This window comes from Pristis pectinata, chromosome 24 (genome assembly GCF_009764475.1).
Source record: "Pristis pectinata isolate sPriPec2 chromosome 24, sPriPec2.1.pri, whole genome shotgun sequence".
In the NCBI taxonomy this organism is placed as follows: Eukaryota; Metazoa; Chordata; class Chondrichthyes; order Rhinopristiformes; family Pristidae; genus Pristis; species Pristis pectinata.
Genome location: NC_067428.1, coordinates 29,712,801 through 29,733,650, shown reverse-complemented (window position 1 = coordinate 29,733,650; position 20,850 = coordinate 29,712,801). Strand labels below are relative to the sequence as shown.

The 20,850-nt window shown below is 42.5% G+C and overlaps 1 protein-coding gene across 2 annotated transcripts in view; it reads right to left on the bottom strand.

Moving 5' to 3' along the window:
• Positions 1–20,850, bottom strand: part of LOC127582454 (phospholipid-transporting ATPase IC-like) — a 114,923-nt gene that overhangs the window by 77,072 nt on the left and 17,001 nt on the right. Inside the window, exons 1-5 of one of the 2 annotated variants that reach the window (XM_052037719.1) lie at positions 19,683–19,817; positions 13,117–13,164; positions 12,939–13,004; positions 5,387–5,478; positions 1,668–1,781 (exon numbers count right to left, since the gene is read on the bottom strand). In XM_052037719.1, coding sequence (XP_051893679.1) covers positions 1,668–1,781; positions 5,387–5,478; positions 12,939–12,996 — 264 coding nt within the window. In that variant the 5' untranslated portion in view covers positions 12,997–13,004; positions 13,117–13,164; positions 19,683–19,817. Of the gene's footprint in view, positions 1–1,667; positions 1,782–5,386; positions 5,479–12,938; positions 13,005–13,116; positions 13,165–19,682; positions 19,818–20,850 lie in introns of those variants that run through there. The other variant, XM_052037718.1, reaches the window with a different exon arrangement.

Below are 20,850 nucleotides of genomic sequence, written 5' to 3'. Positions count from 1 at the left end.
ACCCTGCATCAGGACTGAGAGTGGAGAGGGGAGGTGGCCAGTATAGAGAGGGGAGGGGGAGTGGTGAGACAGGAGTCCAAGATGATTGATGGACTGAGGAGGGGTGTAAGATGACAGGAAGGTTGCACCAGGTAGGGGAGGTGAGCAGGGGTGGAGTTGGGAGACAGTGGCAGGTGAATGAGAGATGGAGGTAGACAGAGAGAGAGAGGCAGATGGAGCAATGTAGGGGGGAGGAAACAATGTGCTTTGGAACAATGTGCGTGGCAGCTTGTTCGCCAAGAACGCTGTTACGTAACACTGCTGAACTCACTCATAGGTCCCGAATGCTTTATTTACCAATTCTACTGTTTTCAATGCTTTCTACAAAGGTCAAATTCATCTCTGATAACAATCATCTCTAAATCTGGTCACCATTGATACCGCCTTCCTACCTATCCTCAGCATCTAGATGAGTTTATTTCTATAATTACATTCTTGTGATAAATTCTTCAGTTTGGCTACATACTCATTGTTTCATTAAGTTTTCTTAACCGTGAATAAGACTTAAACCTTTGTGTAGTTTTGGGTTAAAGCATTTCTCTTCAACAAATCCACCAATTCATGAAGTTTGATCACAGGGCTTCTGCAAGCTCGACGTGTTTCTCATCAAACTACATGCAAGAACTTCCATAACTCTGATTAAGATAGATATGTTCAGTTCTGGTCGCCCCATTACAGGAAGGACAGGGATGCTTTGGACAGGGTGCAGAAGAGGTTTACCTGGATGTTGCCAGGATTAGAGGCTAGCTGCTGTGAGGAGAGGTTGGACAAACTTGGGTTGTTTTCTCAGGAGCGGCAGAGGCTGAGGTGAGACCTGATAGAGGTTTATAAGATTCTGAGAGTCATAGGTAGAGCAGAGTGCTGGTATCTTTCTACCCAGGGTTGAAATGACTGATACTAGAGGGCATGCATTTTAGGGGAGAGGGGGCAAGCTCAAAAGAGATGTGAGGGGTAATTTGTTTTACACACCAAGAGTGGTAGGTGCCTGGAATGTGCCGCCAGGGGTGGTGGTGGAGGCAAATACGATAGAGGTGCTTAAGATGCTCTTAGATAGGTACATGAATGTGCAGACAATGGAGGGATATGGACATTGCGTAGGCAGAAGGGATTAGTTTAGTTAGGCTTTTAATTACTGTTTCCAAACCCACATTCCAAATACGTACGGATTAGGAAGTTGTGGGCATGCTACGTTGGCGCTGGAAGCGTGGCGACACTTGCGGGCTGCCCCCAGAACACTCTACGCAAAAGATGTATTTCACTGTGTGTTCCGATGTACGTGTGACTAATAAAGATATCTCATCTAATCTTTAATTAGTTCAGCAGAACATTATGGGCCAAAGGTCTGTTCCTGTGCTGTACTCTTCTGTGTTGTTGGTTGTCATTGGTAATGTCATTGCCACGAGGATAGTTTGTGCCATAGATTACATGAATGATCATTTAGTATCTTAAGCAGCATACATTATGCATTGTTCCTTCACATTACAAAATCCAGCTTACTCCCCCTGTGAACAGAATGGCTTCCCACACAAGGATTGAGTCAACCCCACTATTTACTATTCTTTACCAGTGATTAACTTTGGGTACAGTGCACAACGTACAAGAGACAGAGATGACCAAACAGAGCTTACCTGGAGGATACAAATAAGCAAGAAGTAGAGATTAGCGACTCGTTGAAACTGTTCAAACAGGTTGCGAGGTAGAAATGTAATAATGTTGTATTTAGAGGTCTTAATTTTATTGTCCTAGAAATAAACATATATAAGAATGATGAGTGTAAGTTGACTGTAAAAGAATCATGCATTTTCATAATGCAATGAGTTATGTTGCTCTTAGTTTAAGGAAACCTTTGACTCTGCTCTTATTTGCATTGATGTTCAGCAACATGTTGTTGGTAAACCAACCAAATGAGTACTTAATTAACAACTACATTAGTAAAGCAAGCTAACACCCCTTCAGTGATTCAATAGCTTTCTAAGATTCTGCCTTTAATCTTTGTTTCATTTCTCAGAATGTTAAACACACATCAGCACTTACAGTAAAACATGAAGAATACTGTTTGACATTAGATATTATCAGTGCTAGATGATAACTTTGACTCCCTCTCATTCTAAAAAATAATCCATATATTTGATTCTGGGAGTGGCATGAAACTTCACCAGAATCAACGTAACTCTCTGACAAAATAAGCAGTTTGAATCAAAGGAGATAAAAGAGGTGCTGTGGGGAAATTTGCTTGTGCTGTTGGGAAGGGTTGAAACTAAATTGGCAGGGGAATGGGACACAGTACAGGTACAGTTGAAGGGGGAAGCGAGGTACAGATAAACATAGAAGGAAAACTAGGTCAGTGAAGTATGCGGAGCACACAGGGGCATGATAATTCACATGGGAAGAATGCAAGGCTAAACTGCATCTATTTTAATACAAAGAGTCTGACGGGTAAGGCAGATGAACTTAGTGCATTGATCAATATGTGGGAATATGAAACTGTCACTATAACAGAGACAGAGTTGAAAGGAGGGGCAGGACTGCCAACTCAACATTCCAGGTTACAGAACCTTCAGGTGTGACTGGGGGAATGTAAAAGAAGAGGTGGCATTGCAGTATTGATTAAGGAGTTGATTACTGCAGTAATGAGGGAGGTATTGTAAAAAAAAACTCTTCAAATGAGGTCATATAGAGTCAAAGAGTTGTATAGCACGGAAACAGGCCCTTTAGTCCAAATCGTCCATGCCAACCAAGGTATCTACCCTATTTTCCTGCATTTGGCCCATGACCCTCTATTCCTTTCCAATCCATATACCTGTCCAAATGTTTTTGTTTTAAAAACGCTACAATTGGACCTGCCTCTACCACCTCCTCTGGCAGCTTGTACCCAGCACTCTCTGGGTGAAAAGCTTGTTCCTCTGATCACCTATAAATATTTCCATTCTCACCTCAAACCTATGTCTGCTAGTTTTAGACTCCCGTGCCCTTGGGAAAAGACCATGACTATCTACCCTATCTATGCCCCGTATAATTTTATAAACCTCTATAGGGTCACCCCCAATCTCCTGGGTTCCAGTGAGAACAAACTCAGCCTATACAATCTCCACTTGTAACTAAGGGCAGCACGGTAGCGTAGCGGTTAGCGCGATGCTATTACAGCGTCAACGATCGGGGTTCAATTCCCGCCGCTGTCTGTAAGGAGTTTGTACGTTCTCCCGTGTCTGCGGGGGTTTCCTCCGGGTGCTCCGGTTTCCTCCCACATTCTAAAAGACGTACGGGTAGGTTAATTTGGGGGTTTAAAAAAATGGGCGGCGTGGACTCGTTGGGCCGGAAGGGCCTGTTACCACGCTGTAAATAAAAAATTTAAAATAAAATTTAAAGCCCTTCATTCCAGGCAACATCTCAGTAAATCTATTCTGCACTCTTTCTAGCACTACCACATCCTTTCTAGAGTGCGGGGACCAGAAATGCACACAATCTGCCAAGTGTGGCCTAACCAATGTCTTGTACAGCTACAACATGATGTCCCAACCCTTATACTTAAAACCCTTGCCTATGAAGGCAAGCAAGCTAAACTCCTTTTCCTACCCTAATCCACTTACACCCTAAAGGTCACTTAATACATCAACGCTTCCAGAAGATACAGGAGCCTGAGGGCACGTACCACCAGGCTCAAGGACAGCTTCGATCCCACGGTGACAAGACTATTGAACGGTTCCCTTATACGATGAGACGGACTCTTGACCTCACGATCTACCTTGTTCTGACCTTGCACCTTATTGTCTACCTGCAATGTACTTCCCTGTAGCTGTGACACTTTACTCTGCATTCTGTTATTGTTTTTACCCTGTGCTGCCTCAATACACTGTGTAATGAATTGATCTGTATGTACACTTGGTACAAGTGACAATAATAAACCAATACCAATGTCCCTGCTGTTTACTCTGTATATTTGGCCAGTATTAGACAACCCAAAATACATTACCTTACACTTGTCTGGTTTAATTTCCATCTGCCACTGGTCCACCTAACTTTCCAACTGTAGCTCTGTAGCCTTAGGCAACTATCCTCACTATTTACAACTCCACTAATTTTTGTGTCATTGGCAAACGTACTCATCAGACCACATACATTCTCATCCAAGTCACTGGTATGTATTACAAACAACAACGGTCCCAGCACCGATCCCTGTGGCACACCATCGGTTACAAACTTTCAGTCAGAAAAACTGGATCTCATGAGTGCTGTTCCAATCACTCCCAGTCGTCACTGAAGAGTTATGGCTGATGGTTGAAGAGGGACAAGTAATAGGGTCTCAAGAGGAGCCACAGGACACTCCCACTGTGTGCAGGTGTAAAATGTTCCTGAGAAGCATTGAAGAGGTGTTTACATACTTTTACTTGTTCGCCTAGAAATTAATCTGTTTGTGGGAGAGTTGTGAACACAGTCCAGTCTGTCACGGAAACCAGCCTCCCCTCCATTGACTCTGTCCACACTTCCCACTGCCTCGGGAAAGCAGCCAGCATAATCTCGGGCCCCTCCCACTCCAGACATTCTCTCTTCTCCCCCCTTCCATTGGGCAGAAGCTTGAGAACACGTACCACCAGGCTCAAGGACAGCTTGTATCCCACTGTTATCAGACCCTTGAACGGACCTCTTCTATGATAAAGATGATCTTTTGATCTCTTTATCTATATTGTCATAGCCCTTGCACCTTATTGTCTGCCTGCACTGCACTTTCTCCGTAACTGTAACATTATATTCTGCATTCTGTTATTGCTTTTCCCTTGTACTAACTCAATGTACTTATGTATGGAATGGCATGCAGACAAAAACTTTTCACTGTATCTCGGCACATGTGACAGTAATAAACCAATTACTAATTAATGACTTCTGCAAACCATCACTACTAGTAGTCAGTATTACTTTTCCTTGTCTACAACTCAGCTGCAGTTTTTTAATGTTCATTCTGGTGAGCTTGACAGACTAAGTACTTGGGAACGGCAGTGAAAATGTAAGTTGGATCAAAAACAGGTTCAAGGACAGCTACGTCCCTTCAACCATTCAGTTCTTAAACCAACTGGCACATCCCTAATCACTAGTTTAGTAGCACTGTGACCACTTTGCACTTAAATAGACTTTGTTTTTTATTTGTTATAACTGTGTTCTTTCTTGTAAAAAAAGAGTATAATTTATGTTTTTCTTGTGAATGCTACTTATCTGATGCTATGTGCCTGTGATGCTGCTGCAAGTAAGTTTTTCATTGCACCTGTGCACACATGGACTTGTGCAGATGACAATAAACTTGACTGGATATGAGTTACTCTGCACATCGTGTCCCTAGTGAAAAGAAGAGACTTACGGCATATTTCCTTTTCTTAAAGCAGTGGAAGGCGCGTTCCTTAATCTGAGTATGGTAGTCCGAGTTGTTAGCCTTCACTTCCCAGGTGTGGTCTGCAAAGGAGAACATCAACCTGTGGTAAGTTTTTGCTTAAAATAGAAACAGGAAATGCAGGGAATACTCAGCAGGTCAGGCTGCATCTGTGGGAAGAGAAACAGAGTCAACGTTGCAGGTCAAAGACCATTCGTCAGAACTGGGGAGGAGACAAAAGGGGCTGCAGCGAGGGTGGAGGAGGGGGATGTCTCTGATGGGGTAAAACCAGGGTGACCATGGGGGTAAGCTGTAAACAAGGTTATCTGGTCAATGAGTGAATGGGAGCAGTTACAGAGTGAGAACACAGACAAAGGAATGTAGGAGTTGTGAAATGCAGAGCAGGAGGACATGCCCGGCAGCTCAGGTTGGGAATGTCTTCCAACTCCCTAAGAAAAAAAGACAAAAAGGTTAAAACAAAATCAGGGCCAATATCACAGATGGAAGGCTGATTCAGGCCGAGAAATCAAGTTTCCTGAAGTTGCAGAATTCAATATTGAGTTAAGTTTTTGTTTTATACTTTCTCCTTCTGCCTTCAGTTTCTCGTTTACCCCATCGTTGGCATGAGATGTATCCACGCTGCAACACTGTAGAGGAACGTGCTTCATTTCTGGGGGGTTTACGTTGGTGGATCTATTTTAATGCTTGTAAACACTGCTACAGTCTGCTCACCACTGCCTCTCTGTGCTCTTCTCCCCTCACTACTGGGTCTCCGGGCTCACTGCTGCCTCTCCACATCACCAGTTGACACCCTACACCCCAGTTCCTTTTGTTCTGCTGTGCTGGATCACAACAAATAAAATCTCCACAAGAAACAGTGAAACAGACAACAAAATGAAAGCCAAGAGATGACTGAAATAAATAAAACACATAGAGAATCTCAGTAACAATTATTGCAGCAACCACTATTTTCATAATGGTCTCAGAACCTAGAACAGTACAGCACAGGAACAGGCCATTCAGCCCATTATGTCTGCGCCGACCATGATGCCAATCTAGCTAATCCCATCTGCCTGAACATGGTCTGTATCCCTCCATCCCCTGCCTGTTCAGGTGCCTATCTAAATGCCTCTTAAACGTTGCTATCGTATCTACTTCCGCCACCTCCCCTGGCAGCAGGTTCCAGCACCCCCCGCTCTCCAAGTAAAAAAACTTGCCCAGTAAATCTCCTTTAAACTTTCCCTCTTTCACCTGAAATATATGCCCTCTGGTATTTGACATTTCCACCCTGGGAAAAAGATTCTAACTATCTACCCTCTCTCTGCCTCTCACAATGTTACAGGTCAGCTTCTGACACTCCAGAGAAAACAATCCAAGTTTGTCCTTTCACTTTATTTGCAGGGATTGTCACCAAGAAAGATCTGATAATATCAAAGACATAAATCCAGCCTACAATCTGCCTGTCCCATGGATCCACAATGAGACAAGTCAAGCATGGGCCAGCCTGACTCAAGTAACTCCCAACAAACTTCCCAATGTGTCTACACTGCAACTTCATGGTTCAGGTCAATATTTTAAAATTACCGTGCTCATGAGATATTTGGCTAGAATTGCTTCACTACCTTTTAATAGCATTAAGACCATAGACCATAAAACAAAGGAGCAGAAGTCGGCCATTCGCCCATCGAGTCTGCTCTGCCATTCTATCATGAGCTGATCCATTCTCCCATTTAGCCCCACTCCCCCGCCTTCTCACCATAATCTTTGATGCCCTGGCTACTCAGATACCTATCAATCTCTGCCTTAAATACACCCAATGACTTTGCCTCCACAGTCACCCGTGGCAACAAATTCCACAGATTCACCACTCTCTGGCTGAAGAAATTTCTCCGCATCTCTGTTCTGAATGGGCGCCCTTCAATCCTGAAGTCGTGCCCTCTTGTACTAGACTCCCCTACCATGGGAAACAACTTTGCCACATCTACTCTGTCCAGGCCTTTTAACATTCGAAATGTTTCTATGAGGTCCCCTCTCATTCTTCTGAACTCCAAGGAGTACAGCCCAAGAGCCGTCAAACGTTCCTCATACGTTAACCCTCTCATTCCTGGAATCATTCTAGTGAATATTCTCTGAACCTTCTCCAACGTCAGCACATCATTTCTTAAATAAGGAGCCCAAAACTGCATACAGTACTCTAAGTGAGGTCTTACCAATGCCTTACAGAACCTCAACATCACATCCCTGCTCTTATATTGTATTCCTCTAGAAATGAATGCCAACATTGCATTCACCTTCTTTACCACCGACTCAACCTGGAGGTTAACTTTTAGGGTATCCTGCACGAGGGCCCCCAAGTTCCTTTGCATCTCTGGATTTTCAATTTTCTCCCCATTTAATTAATCGTCTGCCCGTTTATTTCTACTACCAAAGTGCATGACCATACACTTTCCAACATTGTGTTTCATTTGCCACTTCTTTGCCCATTAAGACAGAGTTATAGGGTTAGTCCTAACACTATGAAAGTCACCTAACAATTGAGGTCTTCAGTCAGAAAGTCCATAGAATAGGTTCACAGGTTTCCCTGTGTAATATTGTGCTGAAACTTACATTGTGAATTTCAGCACAACTTTCCCTAGTAATGCCCTGCAACATCTCACGACTGCCAGCAATTTAACATAGCAGGTGCCCATCAGCTGCCAGCCAGCTGTTAGAAGTACATTCTGCACTGCAAGCAGCATCCTTCCACTACAGGCGACTCTAACTATTGAGTGAATGAATACTGCAGCGACGAGGGAGGAGGTGGTCGTAGATTCACACAGCACAGAAACGGGCCCTTCAGCCCATCAAGTCCACACTGAGCATCAACACCCCGTTTCCATTAATCCAACACTGACCCTTTTATTCTTCCTATTTATTCCACTAACAGATTTCACTGCTCACCTTTATACCAAGTACAATTTAAGTGACCGATTAACCTACCAATCTGCAGATCTTTGAATGTGAGAGGAAACAGGAGCTCCCACCGGAAAGCCAAACAGTCGCATGGAGAACATACATACTCCGGGCAGAAAGCACCAGAGGTGAGGATTAAACCCAGGACATAATTGTCGGCATTGTTTGAGGGGGTTCTATACCAGAAAAAAAAAAGGGCTAAGGCAAAGAAAACTCCTTCTAGAAAAAAAAGAGGTGAATTTCCTGACAGGTGCGAAGATACCCTGAAATATCGGCCAAATTGCTCCACTACAGGTCAAGTAGGTGTTCAACTGTACCACACCATATTATTTTGGAGCTGCATAAATGAATTTCTAAGAAATGGTCCTCCACAGGATGAAAACGTCAATGGGTGGGTAAGTAAGTTTGCAGACAATACAAAGATTGGTGGCGTTGTGGATAGTGTAGAAGATTGCCAAAGGATACAGCGGGACATAGATCAGTTGCAGATATGGGCAAAGAAATGGCAGATGGAGTTTAATCCAGTCAAATATGAAGTGTTGCGCTTTGGGAGATCAAACACAAAGGGCCAGTACACTGTTAATGGCAGGACCCTCAAAAGTGTTGATACACAGAGGGATCTTGGGGTCCAAGTCCATAGCTCACTGAAAGTGGCTGCACACGTTGATAGGGTGGTAAAGGAGGTGTATGGCATGCTTGCCTTCATTAGGCGAGGCACTGATTTCAAGAGTCAGGAAGTTATAAAACTCTGGTTAGGCCACATCTGGAGCATTGCATTCAATTCTGGTCACCCCATTAAGGGAAGGATGTGGAGGCTTTGGAGAGGGTGCAGAAGACATTTACCAGGATGCTGTCTGGATTAGAAGGCATGTGCTGTAAGATCACAAGACAAGGGAGCAGAAGTAGGCCATTCGACCCATCGAGTCTGCTCCAAAAAGAAAGGGAAAAAGAGAAAGAAAAAAGAAATGAGAAATGGGGGAATGTCCATGAGAAAAAAAACTATTCCTTTCTAGCCCCAATTTCTGGCCTTATCCCCATATCCCTTGATAACTTGACTAATTAGATAACTATCTATCTCCCCATTAAACGCCTCCAATGATCGGGCCTCCACTGCCGTACGTAGCAAAGAATTCCATAAATTCACTACCCTCTGACTAAAGAAATTTCTCCTCAATTCTGTTTTAAACCTGTACCCTCTAATTCTAAGATTGTGCCCTCTGGTCCTGGACTCACCATCAAGGGAAACAGCTTGGCCACATCTACTCTGTCCATTCCTTTCAACATTCGAAATGTTTCTATGAGGTCTCCTCTCCCTCTTCTGTACCCCAGTGAGTACAGTCCAAGAGCCGACAAACGCTCATCATATATAAGCCCTTTCATTCCGGGAATGATCCTCGTAAATCTCCTCTGAATCCTCTCTGACATCAGCACATCCTTCCTAAGATATGGGACCCAAAGCTGCACACAGTATAAGGAGAGGTTGGAGAAACTTGGGTTGTTTCCTCTGGTGTGGTAGAGGCTGAGGGGAGACCTGATAGAACTTTATGAGATTATGAGAGGCAAAGATAGAGTAGACAGCCGGTATCTTTTTCCCAGGGTCGAAATGTCTAATACTAGAGGGGTGAGAGGGGGTAAGTTCAAAGGAGATGTGCGGGGCAAGTTTTATTTTACACAGAGAGTGGTGGGTGCCTGGAATGCACTGCCAGGGTGGTAGTGGAGGCAGATATGATAGAGGTATTTAAAAGGCTCTCAGATAGGCACATGAATGTGCTGGGAATGGAGGGAGATGGGCATTGTGTATGCTGAAGGGATTACTTTAGTTAAGTGTTTAATTAGTTCAGCACAACATTGTGGGCTGAAGGGCCTGCTCCTGTGTTGTACTGTTCTATGTTCTAAATGAACTCCTGACCGATATAGTTATAAAGACCCCATCCCAACTCAAAAATAACGAAGCCTTGGGAGCAGTTGGCATCCCCTAAAGACGCATTAAAGAACTTCAGTCACTAATCCACAATCTGACTGCCTGCGTCTGAGAAGGGGGTGATATTCATGATCACCTTCAGGACAGGGGACAAGGCTGACTGTGGTAACTACAGAGGACTCCCACCTCCTCCCCACAGAACAACACACCAGAATGAAACACAGGCTGCCTGTAAAGTATCAGATGGCAAAGGTGCTGAGCACTTCTTGTACAAGTGTGAGGACCCTTAACAAAACACATCAGATTAAATCTCCAATAAATTGCTGTGCACCAACTATAGTGTTTAATATCTGTGCCAACTGCATGTTGAAACTAAAAATCAAACAAATAGATGGTGAGCATGATACTGGAGCACGAATGAAAATCACACCCACTCACGCGATCAAAAAAACCTGAAAGTGAATGGTGTGAGTTATAACTGTATAATCACCCATTCGTGTGTGGAGCTGCTGAAAAGAAGCAGGAAACCAGTTCAGAGAAAAGACCAGGTGATTATATATCTCAAGCCATGGGTCAGTTCAAGGGATTAATTCTGAACTTTTATATGCTGAACAACTTTAGTAAAGACTTCTGGAAACCTGATCACACATATCCTATCATTATCGATATGTTCATAATTATGGCTGTTTTCCCTTGGTAACAAGAGCACAAATCTGCAAACTTTAATAAACAGTAGTTCATTCGTTTTTAAAAACTATCTTCCTGCTATTTCCATGTTAGGTTTCCCACCTCACGTTGGGCTTCTAGAAGGAGCACAGTGGGGTCAACTTCTCCCAAGAAAGCGCACCAGCACCTCGACATCCTCAGGATGCTAAAGAAATTTGAACCTCACCAGCTTTTAATCGATGGACCATAGAAAGCATCACGGCTTAGTGTGGCAACTACTCTGCCCGAGACCGCAAGAAACTGCAGGGAGTTGTGAACACAGCTCAGCACATCACGGAAACCAGCCTCCCCTCCATGGACTCTGTCTACACTTCTTGCTGCCTCAGTAAAGCAGACAACATAATCAAAGAGCCCACCTAACCCAGACACTCTCTCTTCTCCCCCCTCCCATCAGGCAGAAGTTGCAAAAGCCCAAAAGCACGTGCCACCAGGCTCAAGGAGAGTTTCTATCCTGCTGTTATAAGACTATTGAACAGTCCTCTAGTACAATAAGATGGACTCTTGACCTCACAACCTACCTCATTACGGCCTTGCACCTTGTTGTCTGCCTGCACTGCACTCTCTCTGTAACTGTAATTTATTCTGCTTTCTGTTACTGTTTTCCCTTGTACCACCTCAATGTACTGATGTAATGAAATAATCTGTACAGGTGGCATGCAAAACAAAGTCTTTCACTGTACCTCAGTACACGTGACAATAATAAACCTATTTATTTCTTGTGAAAGAATCGCTCAGGTGTTTCGATGTATGTGTGACTAATAAAGATATTTTATCTTAAAGAACATGGCCAGTCTACTACACATATCCTTCGACAACAAACCTTGGTGCTGGACTGTGTTGGTGATAGGTGATTTCTTTAACAGGACTGCTGTAGCAAGCTGATGCCTCATTGGCATAACAATGATTTCGGTGGCACAGTGCTGCAGTTGTTAGTGCTGCCGCCTCAAGGCGCCAGTGACCCAGGTTCAATCCTGACCTCGGGTGCTGTCTGTTTGGAGTTTGCACCTTCTCCCTGCGACCGCCTGGGTTTCCTCCTTTATCCCAAAGATGGAGATGGTTGTTGGTTAATTGGCTGCTGTAAGTTATCCATAGTGTCAGTAAGTAACAAAAGGATCAGAAGACACTTGATGAGCATGTGAGAAAGAGTAAGTTCCGCTACAGGGAAGTAAGGGGAGGGAAAATGGGACTGGTGAGATTACTCTGCTGGGAACCAATATGTACCCAATGGGCCGAATGGCTGAGTGTTACGAATTCGTTCTTACATTTCCTTTCAAAAACTAGCACTGGGCTAACCAGAAACAACTAATAGCATTTGAAGACACAAGAGACTGCAGCTGCTGGAATCTGGAGCAACAAACAAGATGCTGGAGGAACTCAGGCAGCACCTGTAGAGGGAAATGGACAGTCAGCGTTTCGGGGTGAGATCCTTCATCTGGACTGTATTTGAAGACTTACACCAGAAGTTCACATGAAGTCTTTGCAAATTCAGGATAGAATGAAGACCTTGAAACCAAAGAAGGTCCCACCAACAGCAATGTGATAATGACTAGATGTTTGGTTTTAGCAATTAACAATAGAGAGGTAAATATTGGGTCAGACACAAGAGCCAACTCCATCAACCTCTTTAAAATAAATGAAATTTATTCATTAAGTGGAAGCATTTATTGGTATTCATTACACCATGTGGGTTCTTCTGTCTAAATCTTTCTGGTCACATCCTTGACCGTAAAGTCAGAGCAGGGAAACCCAGCCCATCTCAGACTTATACTAACCTTGATTTTCCAGAGATGGGCCATACCAAACTGCACTGGTTGAGTCTATTAGGATGAGATGCGTTGTGATTGTAAACCCACATCCCAATTTTCTGGACTCCTGAGTGTCAGCACATGCGAGTGTTAGTTCTAACAGTGAATGGTGGTGTATCTAAGTGTACATGTATCTTACCGTCTGTTAGCTGATGTGTCTCAGTACTATTTGAATCTGAAGATTCAGAACAGTTCATTTTGGCACCTGAAAGATAAAAGGTAGCTACTCAATGACACAAACTCTGAACAAGAGCAGTGATCTCCTCTGATGTTGTTAGAAATTTGACACATTCCACACCACATAAACATGCTCTTACCTGAAACCCTTAGTGGGGTTAATCTAGGGTTCAACTCAGCCACCTACACTGTAAAGAGAATGGATAAATATTAATAGAATATAGTACTGATACCACGGAATTTTAGTACAATTCCTTTTGATATATTAAACCATAATTTATTAGGAAATGCAAATAGCACAGGCAGTGGAAATATGCAGCTTGAGGAAAGAACCTGAGTTTATTTCACTGTTCTGGCCCACATACTGTTACCAGTCACTTCAATTCCCCCTCCCACACCATCACTGATATGACCTTTCTCTCTTTGCCAGTTATTTGCTGCTAAATGATGCTTCTAGCTACATTTATAAGAGCTCTTCAAACATACATTTAGAAGCAGTATACCGTTGTTTGTTGTAAACATTTAGTATATATATAAGCCTTGCCTTAAGGTGTACCTCAGCAACTTCCTCTACTCCACGTCCCAGCCTAGAGAAGTTGCCTAATACTAAACCCCTGCCCTAAAACTGAGAACCAAATAGTTATACTAATAACTGTTATAACCAAACATTACATTAATGCAGGCAAACAATGATGGGAAGATGGATGTGAACACCAGCAAGAGCTATGAAAATCTTAGAAACAAAAAAGTCCTCATTACTAAAAAATGAGCTCAAATGAACATGCTCAAGGTTGTAATACATTCCTCACATTGGAAAACAATGTAAAACACTCAAACTTTGCACCCACAACTTATGATGTCATTGAAATGAGTTACTGTGCATTATCGTACACAGTGGCAAACTATACCATTTTACAACATTGATGTTCAGTGGAGCGCAGTATGTAAAATACAGCCAATTATGGCATTATGCTTGCATGATTCAATATAAATTGGTGATTGGCATTGGTTTATTATTGTTACATGTACTGAAATACAGTGAAAAATGTTGTTTTGCAAGCCATCCATGCAGATCATTCCAAAGTAAGTGTATCGAGGTAGTACAAAGGGAAAAGTAATAACAGAATGCAGAATATAGTGAATTAAGATTTAAAAGAGTAGAAGTCTACTCCCTATATACTCATGACTGTGTGGCCAGATTCTGTTCTAACTCCATCTACAAGTTTACGATTGATACTACCGTAGTAAGCCATATCTCAAACAACGATGAGTCGGGATACAGGAAGGAGATAGAGAGCTTAGTGGCATGGTGTCATGACAACAACCTTTCCCTCAATGTCAACAAAACAAAAGAGCTGGTCATTGACTTCAGGAAAGGGGGCGGTGTACATGCACCTGTCTACATCAACTGTGCTGAGGTCATGAGGGTTGAGAGCTTCAAGTTCCTGGGAGTGAACATCACCAATAGCCTGTCCTGGTCAAATCACGTAGATGCCACAACCAAGAAAGCTCACCAGTACCTCTACTTCCTCAGGAGGCTAAAGAAATTCGGTTTGTCCCCTTTGACACTCACCAACTTTTATCGATGCACCATAGAAAGCATCCTATCTGGATGCATCACGGCTTAGTATGGCAACTGCTCTGCCCAGGACCGCAAGAAACTGCAGAGAGTTGTGGACACAGCCCAGTACGTCACGGAAACCAGCCTCCCCTCCTTGGACTCTATCTTTACCTCTCACTGTCTTGGTGAAGCAGCCAACATAATCAAAGACCCCACCCACACGGGTCGTTCTCTCTTCTCTCCTCTTCCATCAGGTAGAAGATACAGGAGGCTGAGGGCACATACCACCAGGCTCAAGGACAGCTTCTATCCCACTGTGATAAGACTATTGAACGGTTCCCTTATACAATGAGATGAATTCTGACCTCACGATCTACCTTGTGACCTTGCACCTTATTGTCTACCTGCGCTGCACTTTCTCTGTAGCTGTGACATTTCAAACTGTACTGTTATTGTTTTTACCTGTGCTACCTCAATGCACTCTGTACTAACTCAATGTAACTGCACTGTGTAATGAATTGACCTGTACGATCAGTATGCAAGACAAGTTTTTCACTGTACCTCGGTACAAGTGACAATAATAAACCAATACCAATTATATTAGATGTAATGAAAAGATCTGCTGAGACCAGCCTGCATAGAATCACCAAGGTCCGGTGCATTTCTTGAAGTGCTAAATTCTGCATTTTAACTCTGTCTACAGTTTGATACCAGTCAGATAAAGCAAACGAAGTACGAAGCATGGCCTAATTGGTCTGCGGTCCTCTCCAACCTCTTCCTATCCATCCACATCTTACCATCAAAATAACCCTCGGTTCCTTTCTCTGTCACCTGTTCATCCACCCTCTCCTTGTCTGCACCATTCAGACACAATAGATACGGTTAACAAATTCCACAGAATGATTCCATTGAAGAGATAATCTGTTCAGCTTTCAAAGAACGAGCCTCACAGAGCAAGGTATTAGGTATACTTCTGCCATTACCCTTAAAATGGCATCTTTGAGCCAACCATCAGAGTTGAAGGAACAATTTTATAATAACTCTGAACATCGGCATCAAATTGTTTTCACCCAGAGGGTGTTTGCAATCTGGAACACACTTTGAATCGCAAAGCCATTGAAGGCTACAGACACGGCACTGGTAAATGGGATTAATATAGATAGGGACTTGATTTTCAGCATGAATACAGTCGACCACAAGGCCAATTTCTGTCTTGTATAACTCCACGAGTCTATGAAAATGAACAGGCAGATTCTATATCCAAATAAAAAGGATTGTGAGCAGAATCATAGAAAGTTATAGTGCAACAGGACCTGCTCTCTGAAAGATTTATCTCCACAGCCCCAATCCCAATACCAAAAGGAACTTGAGGGGCAACTTTTGTTTTACCCAGAGGGTGGTCCGTATATGGAACGAGCTGCCAGAGGAAGTGGTTGAGGCAGGTACAATAACAACTTTTAAAAGACAGTTTGACAGGTAAAAAACACTATGATCTGGAGGAACAGGTCAGGATCCTTCTTCAGGACAGGTACATGGATTGGAAAGGTTTAGAAGGTTATGGGTCAAACGCGGGCAAGTGGGACTTGGATGAGGCATCTTAGACGGCATGGACCAGTTGGGCTGAAGGGCCTGTTTCCGTGCTGTATGACTCTATGGACTCCATAAGTTTCAATAATAAGTGACAAAAACTTGCAAATCTGAAATAAAAACAAAAAATGCTGGAAACACTTGGCAAGTCACATAGCATCTGTGGACGAAAAAAAACAAGTTAACAATTCAGGTCGAAGACCTGTCATCAGACCTTTCCATGCTAAGTTTCCCACATTCTATATTAACTTTTACTTTTTCAAATATTTATCCAATTACTTTTCAAAAATTATTTTTGATTCTGAATCCATATCTGTATCTGATGTGGGTATTCCTTGTCCAAAAAGATGCCTTTTTACAAAAAATTTCTCTTAACCTCTTCACTCATTCTGTTGATAGCAACAACCATCCCACCAACAACTCTACGAACCCCTTACCTGGGATAGAAGCCAGCAAGGAGCAGAGAAATGGGGAACACAGAATGAAACAAAGGACGGCCATTGGATTATGGGACATGTCATTAAAAGAGATGAGTGCTTCATGCATTATTCATTCAGAATGCATTTCACATGGAACAGGCTGTATCAACGCAACAGTCAGAGAAATAACTCTGGGAACCATAGTACTTAGTGATCTTTCAGACATTCCATTGAAACCCAAACTGAACTGGTTCAACACAACTTCAGCAAAAAATGTGTTTATTTGCTGTTACATTTTTTAATTAGTTCTGGTTGCAGGATTTTTTTTGATTATGTAAGGTGTTTTCAAGTGATTTTATAAAAGATTGAATAAATTTTAAAATGTATTAATGATTTTTAATAGTTTATGGTGCTTCTGAAATGTCAGGAACATCCAGTTCAGACAGGCAGCAAAGCTGGGCACCAGTTTTGTGGGCAGTGTTTGTTCATGGCCCTCCCATATGACTGGAATACTCAGCCTAACCAGAGTTTTATAAAGTATATTTATATAGTATTGCATTCAGTCCTGGCCGCCCCATTATAGGAAGGATGTGGAGGCTTTGGCGGGGGTGCAGAAGAGGTTTACGAGGATGCTGCCTGGATTAGAGGGCATGAGCTATAATGAGAGGTTGGACGCACCAGGGTTGTTTTCTCTGGAGCTATGGAGGCTGAGGGGAGACCTGATAGAAGTTTATAAAATTATGAGGATAGAGAGAGTAGACAGCCAGTATCTTTTTCCCAGGGTCAAAATGTCTAATACCAGAGGGCATACATTTAAGGTGAGAGGTGGAAAAGTTCAAAGGAGAAGTTTTTACACACGGAGAGCGGTAGGTGCCTGGAATGTGCTGCCAGGTGTGGTGGTGGAGGCAAATACGATAGAAGCGCTTAAGAGGCTCTTAGGTAGGCACGTGAATGTGCAGAGGATGGAGGGATTATGGACCCTGTGCAGGCAGAAGGGATTAGATGTCATTACCTTAACTAGTTCGGCACAACATCATGGGCCGAAGGGCCTATTCCTGTGCTATACTGTTCTATGTTCTAATACACTGTAATGTAATGCATTTGGGCTAACAAAAAAGGCAAGGGAACACAGAATGAGTCGTAGAACACTGAGATACATAGAGGAGTATTGGTACACGTGCACAGATCCCCAGAGGTAGTGGGACAGGCAAGTGGGGGTGATTATTATTGGTGAGGCGTGGAATATAATGCTTAAGCTCTATGAAGCAGCAGTTAATCCGTAGTTAGGATGGATGTGATTTCCTATAGAGAGTATGGTGGAGCTTGTTAAAGATGCAAAAATTTGGAATAGGTTGGAACAGAGGCAGAGAGCACATTTGATTGAAGTGGATATAATTATGAGGACCTTAAATAGAATGGATAACGAAGGAGCTATTTACCTTGCTAAAGAGCACAATAACCAGGAGGAAAGATTTAAAGTAACAAGTGAGAGGATCTGGGGCAAATTGAGAAGAAATTCTTTCACCTAGGGAATGGAGGGGGTCAGGAATTTCAGCTCCTGAAAGGTGCTTAAGGCAGAAACCCACATCACACTTAAAAGAGTAGTTTGATGTACACTTGAACTGCAGGAGTCTACGTGGCTTTGGCCAAGAATTGGATCTCTCTTTTACAGCTAGCATAGGAATGATGGATGAATAGCTTTCACCTGCATCATAAATTTCGATGACTCTGAATTTCCTTAGACAACCTTCCTTAGCTAACTCTGCCCAGGTTATAAATAACACCATTGGTAATAGACTTCAAATACACTGACAGAGAGTGGTATCCACAAATACCACTGAAACGGAAAAGTTTAAAGCATGTAAGACCATTCGCCCACACCGGCTCAGCTAACACCGTGCCCCGATGCAGGGTTTCGACCCAAAACATCAACAAATCCGTTCCTCCCACAGATGCTGCTCGACCCGCTGAGTTCCTTGTTTGTTTGTTTGTTCCAGATTCCAGCATCTGCAGCCTCTTGTGTCTCCAGCTAATGCTGTGGTCCTGCATTCTATCTTGCTTCAAATCTTTTTTCCCTTAAAGAGTCGCAATGATCTCCCCATCAACTTGTCTCTGACAAAACTGATGTATTCTAACTTCTCCAGCAAGTGCAAGCTGATTTCAGCAAGCAGAAATAATCCTTTAATTGAGGCTTCCTCTTGCTCTGCACATATTTGGCCTGAACATCAAAATGGATCTTGTGTTTAACAAAACTCCTGCCATCACTGGGGGAAGTCCACAATGAAAGCTACTGTATTTAATTTTTGTCCATCCCTCTACATTTCCACAATCACAAATATAAAAGCTTCCAAGTCAAGTTGTTCAATAATCAACCCTCGATGAATCAAACTTCTTGCAGCTCTTGAGAAATATACAAACTCATGTCTGTGATTTATCAGAAACTTTCAAGAACAATTGACAGCACTTACCAAAATATACTTGCAGTGATCCAGATTATTACGTTGTATATATATATATACACATATATATGTGTGTGTGTTTGCACCTGCAAGTTTGCGGGTGCTTGCGTTCGTGTGTGTGTCTGCGTGTGTGTGTGTGTATGTGTATATATATATCTCTAAATGTTTGCATAGGTAAATCTTTATCAGACCAACAGATAGTAGCAAAATAGATAAAACAGTGGGAGTGCTTGGATTATTGGTCTATATTCCATTAATTGCCTGACCTGATTGGTCACATAATGACAATGTCATAAGTGAAATGAACTAATGTTCCACAACCTTTGTCAAGGCCCTACTCGTACTATATTTTTCCAATCAACCCTTGGCATCTCTCATTCTTTCCACATTTCACAGCATGGTTCAAGTAAGAACAGAGCACTGGGTGGAATGAAAAAACCGAATCTATCCACATGTGAACTGGTGACTGCTCCAAACTGCACAGAGAGCAACTTCCTGCTTCTGACACTCTGGAGAGCTCTAGATAACCATGGCCCTTTAAACACTGATTTATCTGCATCAAAAGGTACATAACATGCAAGACCCCAGTGTGTGTCTGTTCTTGAATCCTCTGAAAAACAGACAACCCTGTGAACAGTTGTAAATGGGTGAATTTTAATAATGCTTATCTTTGTACTCACTCATTAATATTAATTACATTTGGTGTCATTCCAGTCAACTTATTTCTTTGCTTGAGCATACCGCAAGGATTACGCACAGATACCTGGCACAGAAGCCAGCCATGTCTTCCCCTTGTGTCACTTGGAGGCTATTCTGGAGAGTCTGTGGTTCCAAGATTCAGAAAGGATCAAATATTAACCCTCAATTCTTGCTTGTCCAAGGTAGAGGTCACTAGATGCCCAAGAACATACAATAAGAGGGAATCAAGTATGTCAAAGATGAAAATGAATGAATCTGTGTCGGGAACTTGGACTGTGAAATGTACCCTTGCAAATGTTTACATTACAGTAAATTCCTTTACAGTAAAGAGGAAGGAGAAAGAGCATAGGAAAGTACATGCAGACTGGTTCTTAATATATTAAATAGTGGCTATTCTAAAACAAGCCACTGATACATCTTGATATCTCATCCAATAACTCCTTGCCTTCTTTAATACATTGGTTGTTTGGGCAACTGTTAAAAAGTAATGTGATACATGTTGTAGCTTTTCATTCTTTTTATAGCTAGGCAAGAATCAACATTGTATTTAGTTAGATGACAATCTTTCATCAACTCAAATCTATTCAAATTATGCCTTTGAATAATGTTTAGGGTACTGTAACTCAAGCACCATTATACCACAAGGGCAGATGGCTCTTGCGTGATTAATAGCTGTGTATTTTACACACAGAGTCCATTTTGCGAATGGATATTTCACATTCAGATCCACAGGTTAAAGACAAATAACTAATGGAGCAAAAAACCAAACTACTGGAAGAACTCAGCAGGTCAAACAGCATCTGTGGAAGGAAAGGGATGGTCAACATTTCATGTCAAGACCCTGCATCAGAACTAAAAACTTAACTTTGTTTTGCTTCAATTGGTCCATTTTACATGCTAGTTTATCTGAAAGTCTGGAAGATCATTTAAGCACAGCTCACCTCTCCAGGCAGTTCTGGCTCAGTCTGGGCATGTCTTATCCTTCAGGCAGTTCTGCTTGATTCTGTGGGTGTGTCTAGTCTGGACTGCCCTACATGATGTAATGTTTACTGTGTGGCAACAGAAAAAATCATGGAGAAATCTTGAAGGTTTCAGCCTGAGAACTGCCAAAAGATTAGCGGGCAGCTTTCTTTAAAATAGCACCAATCC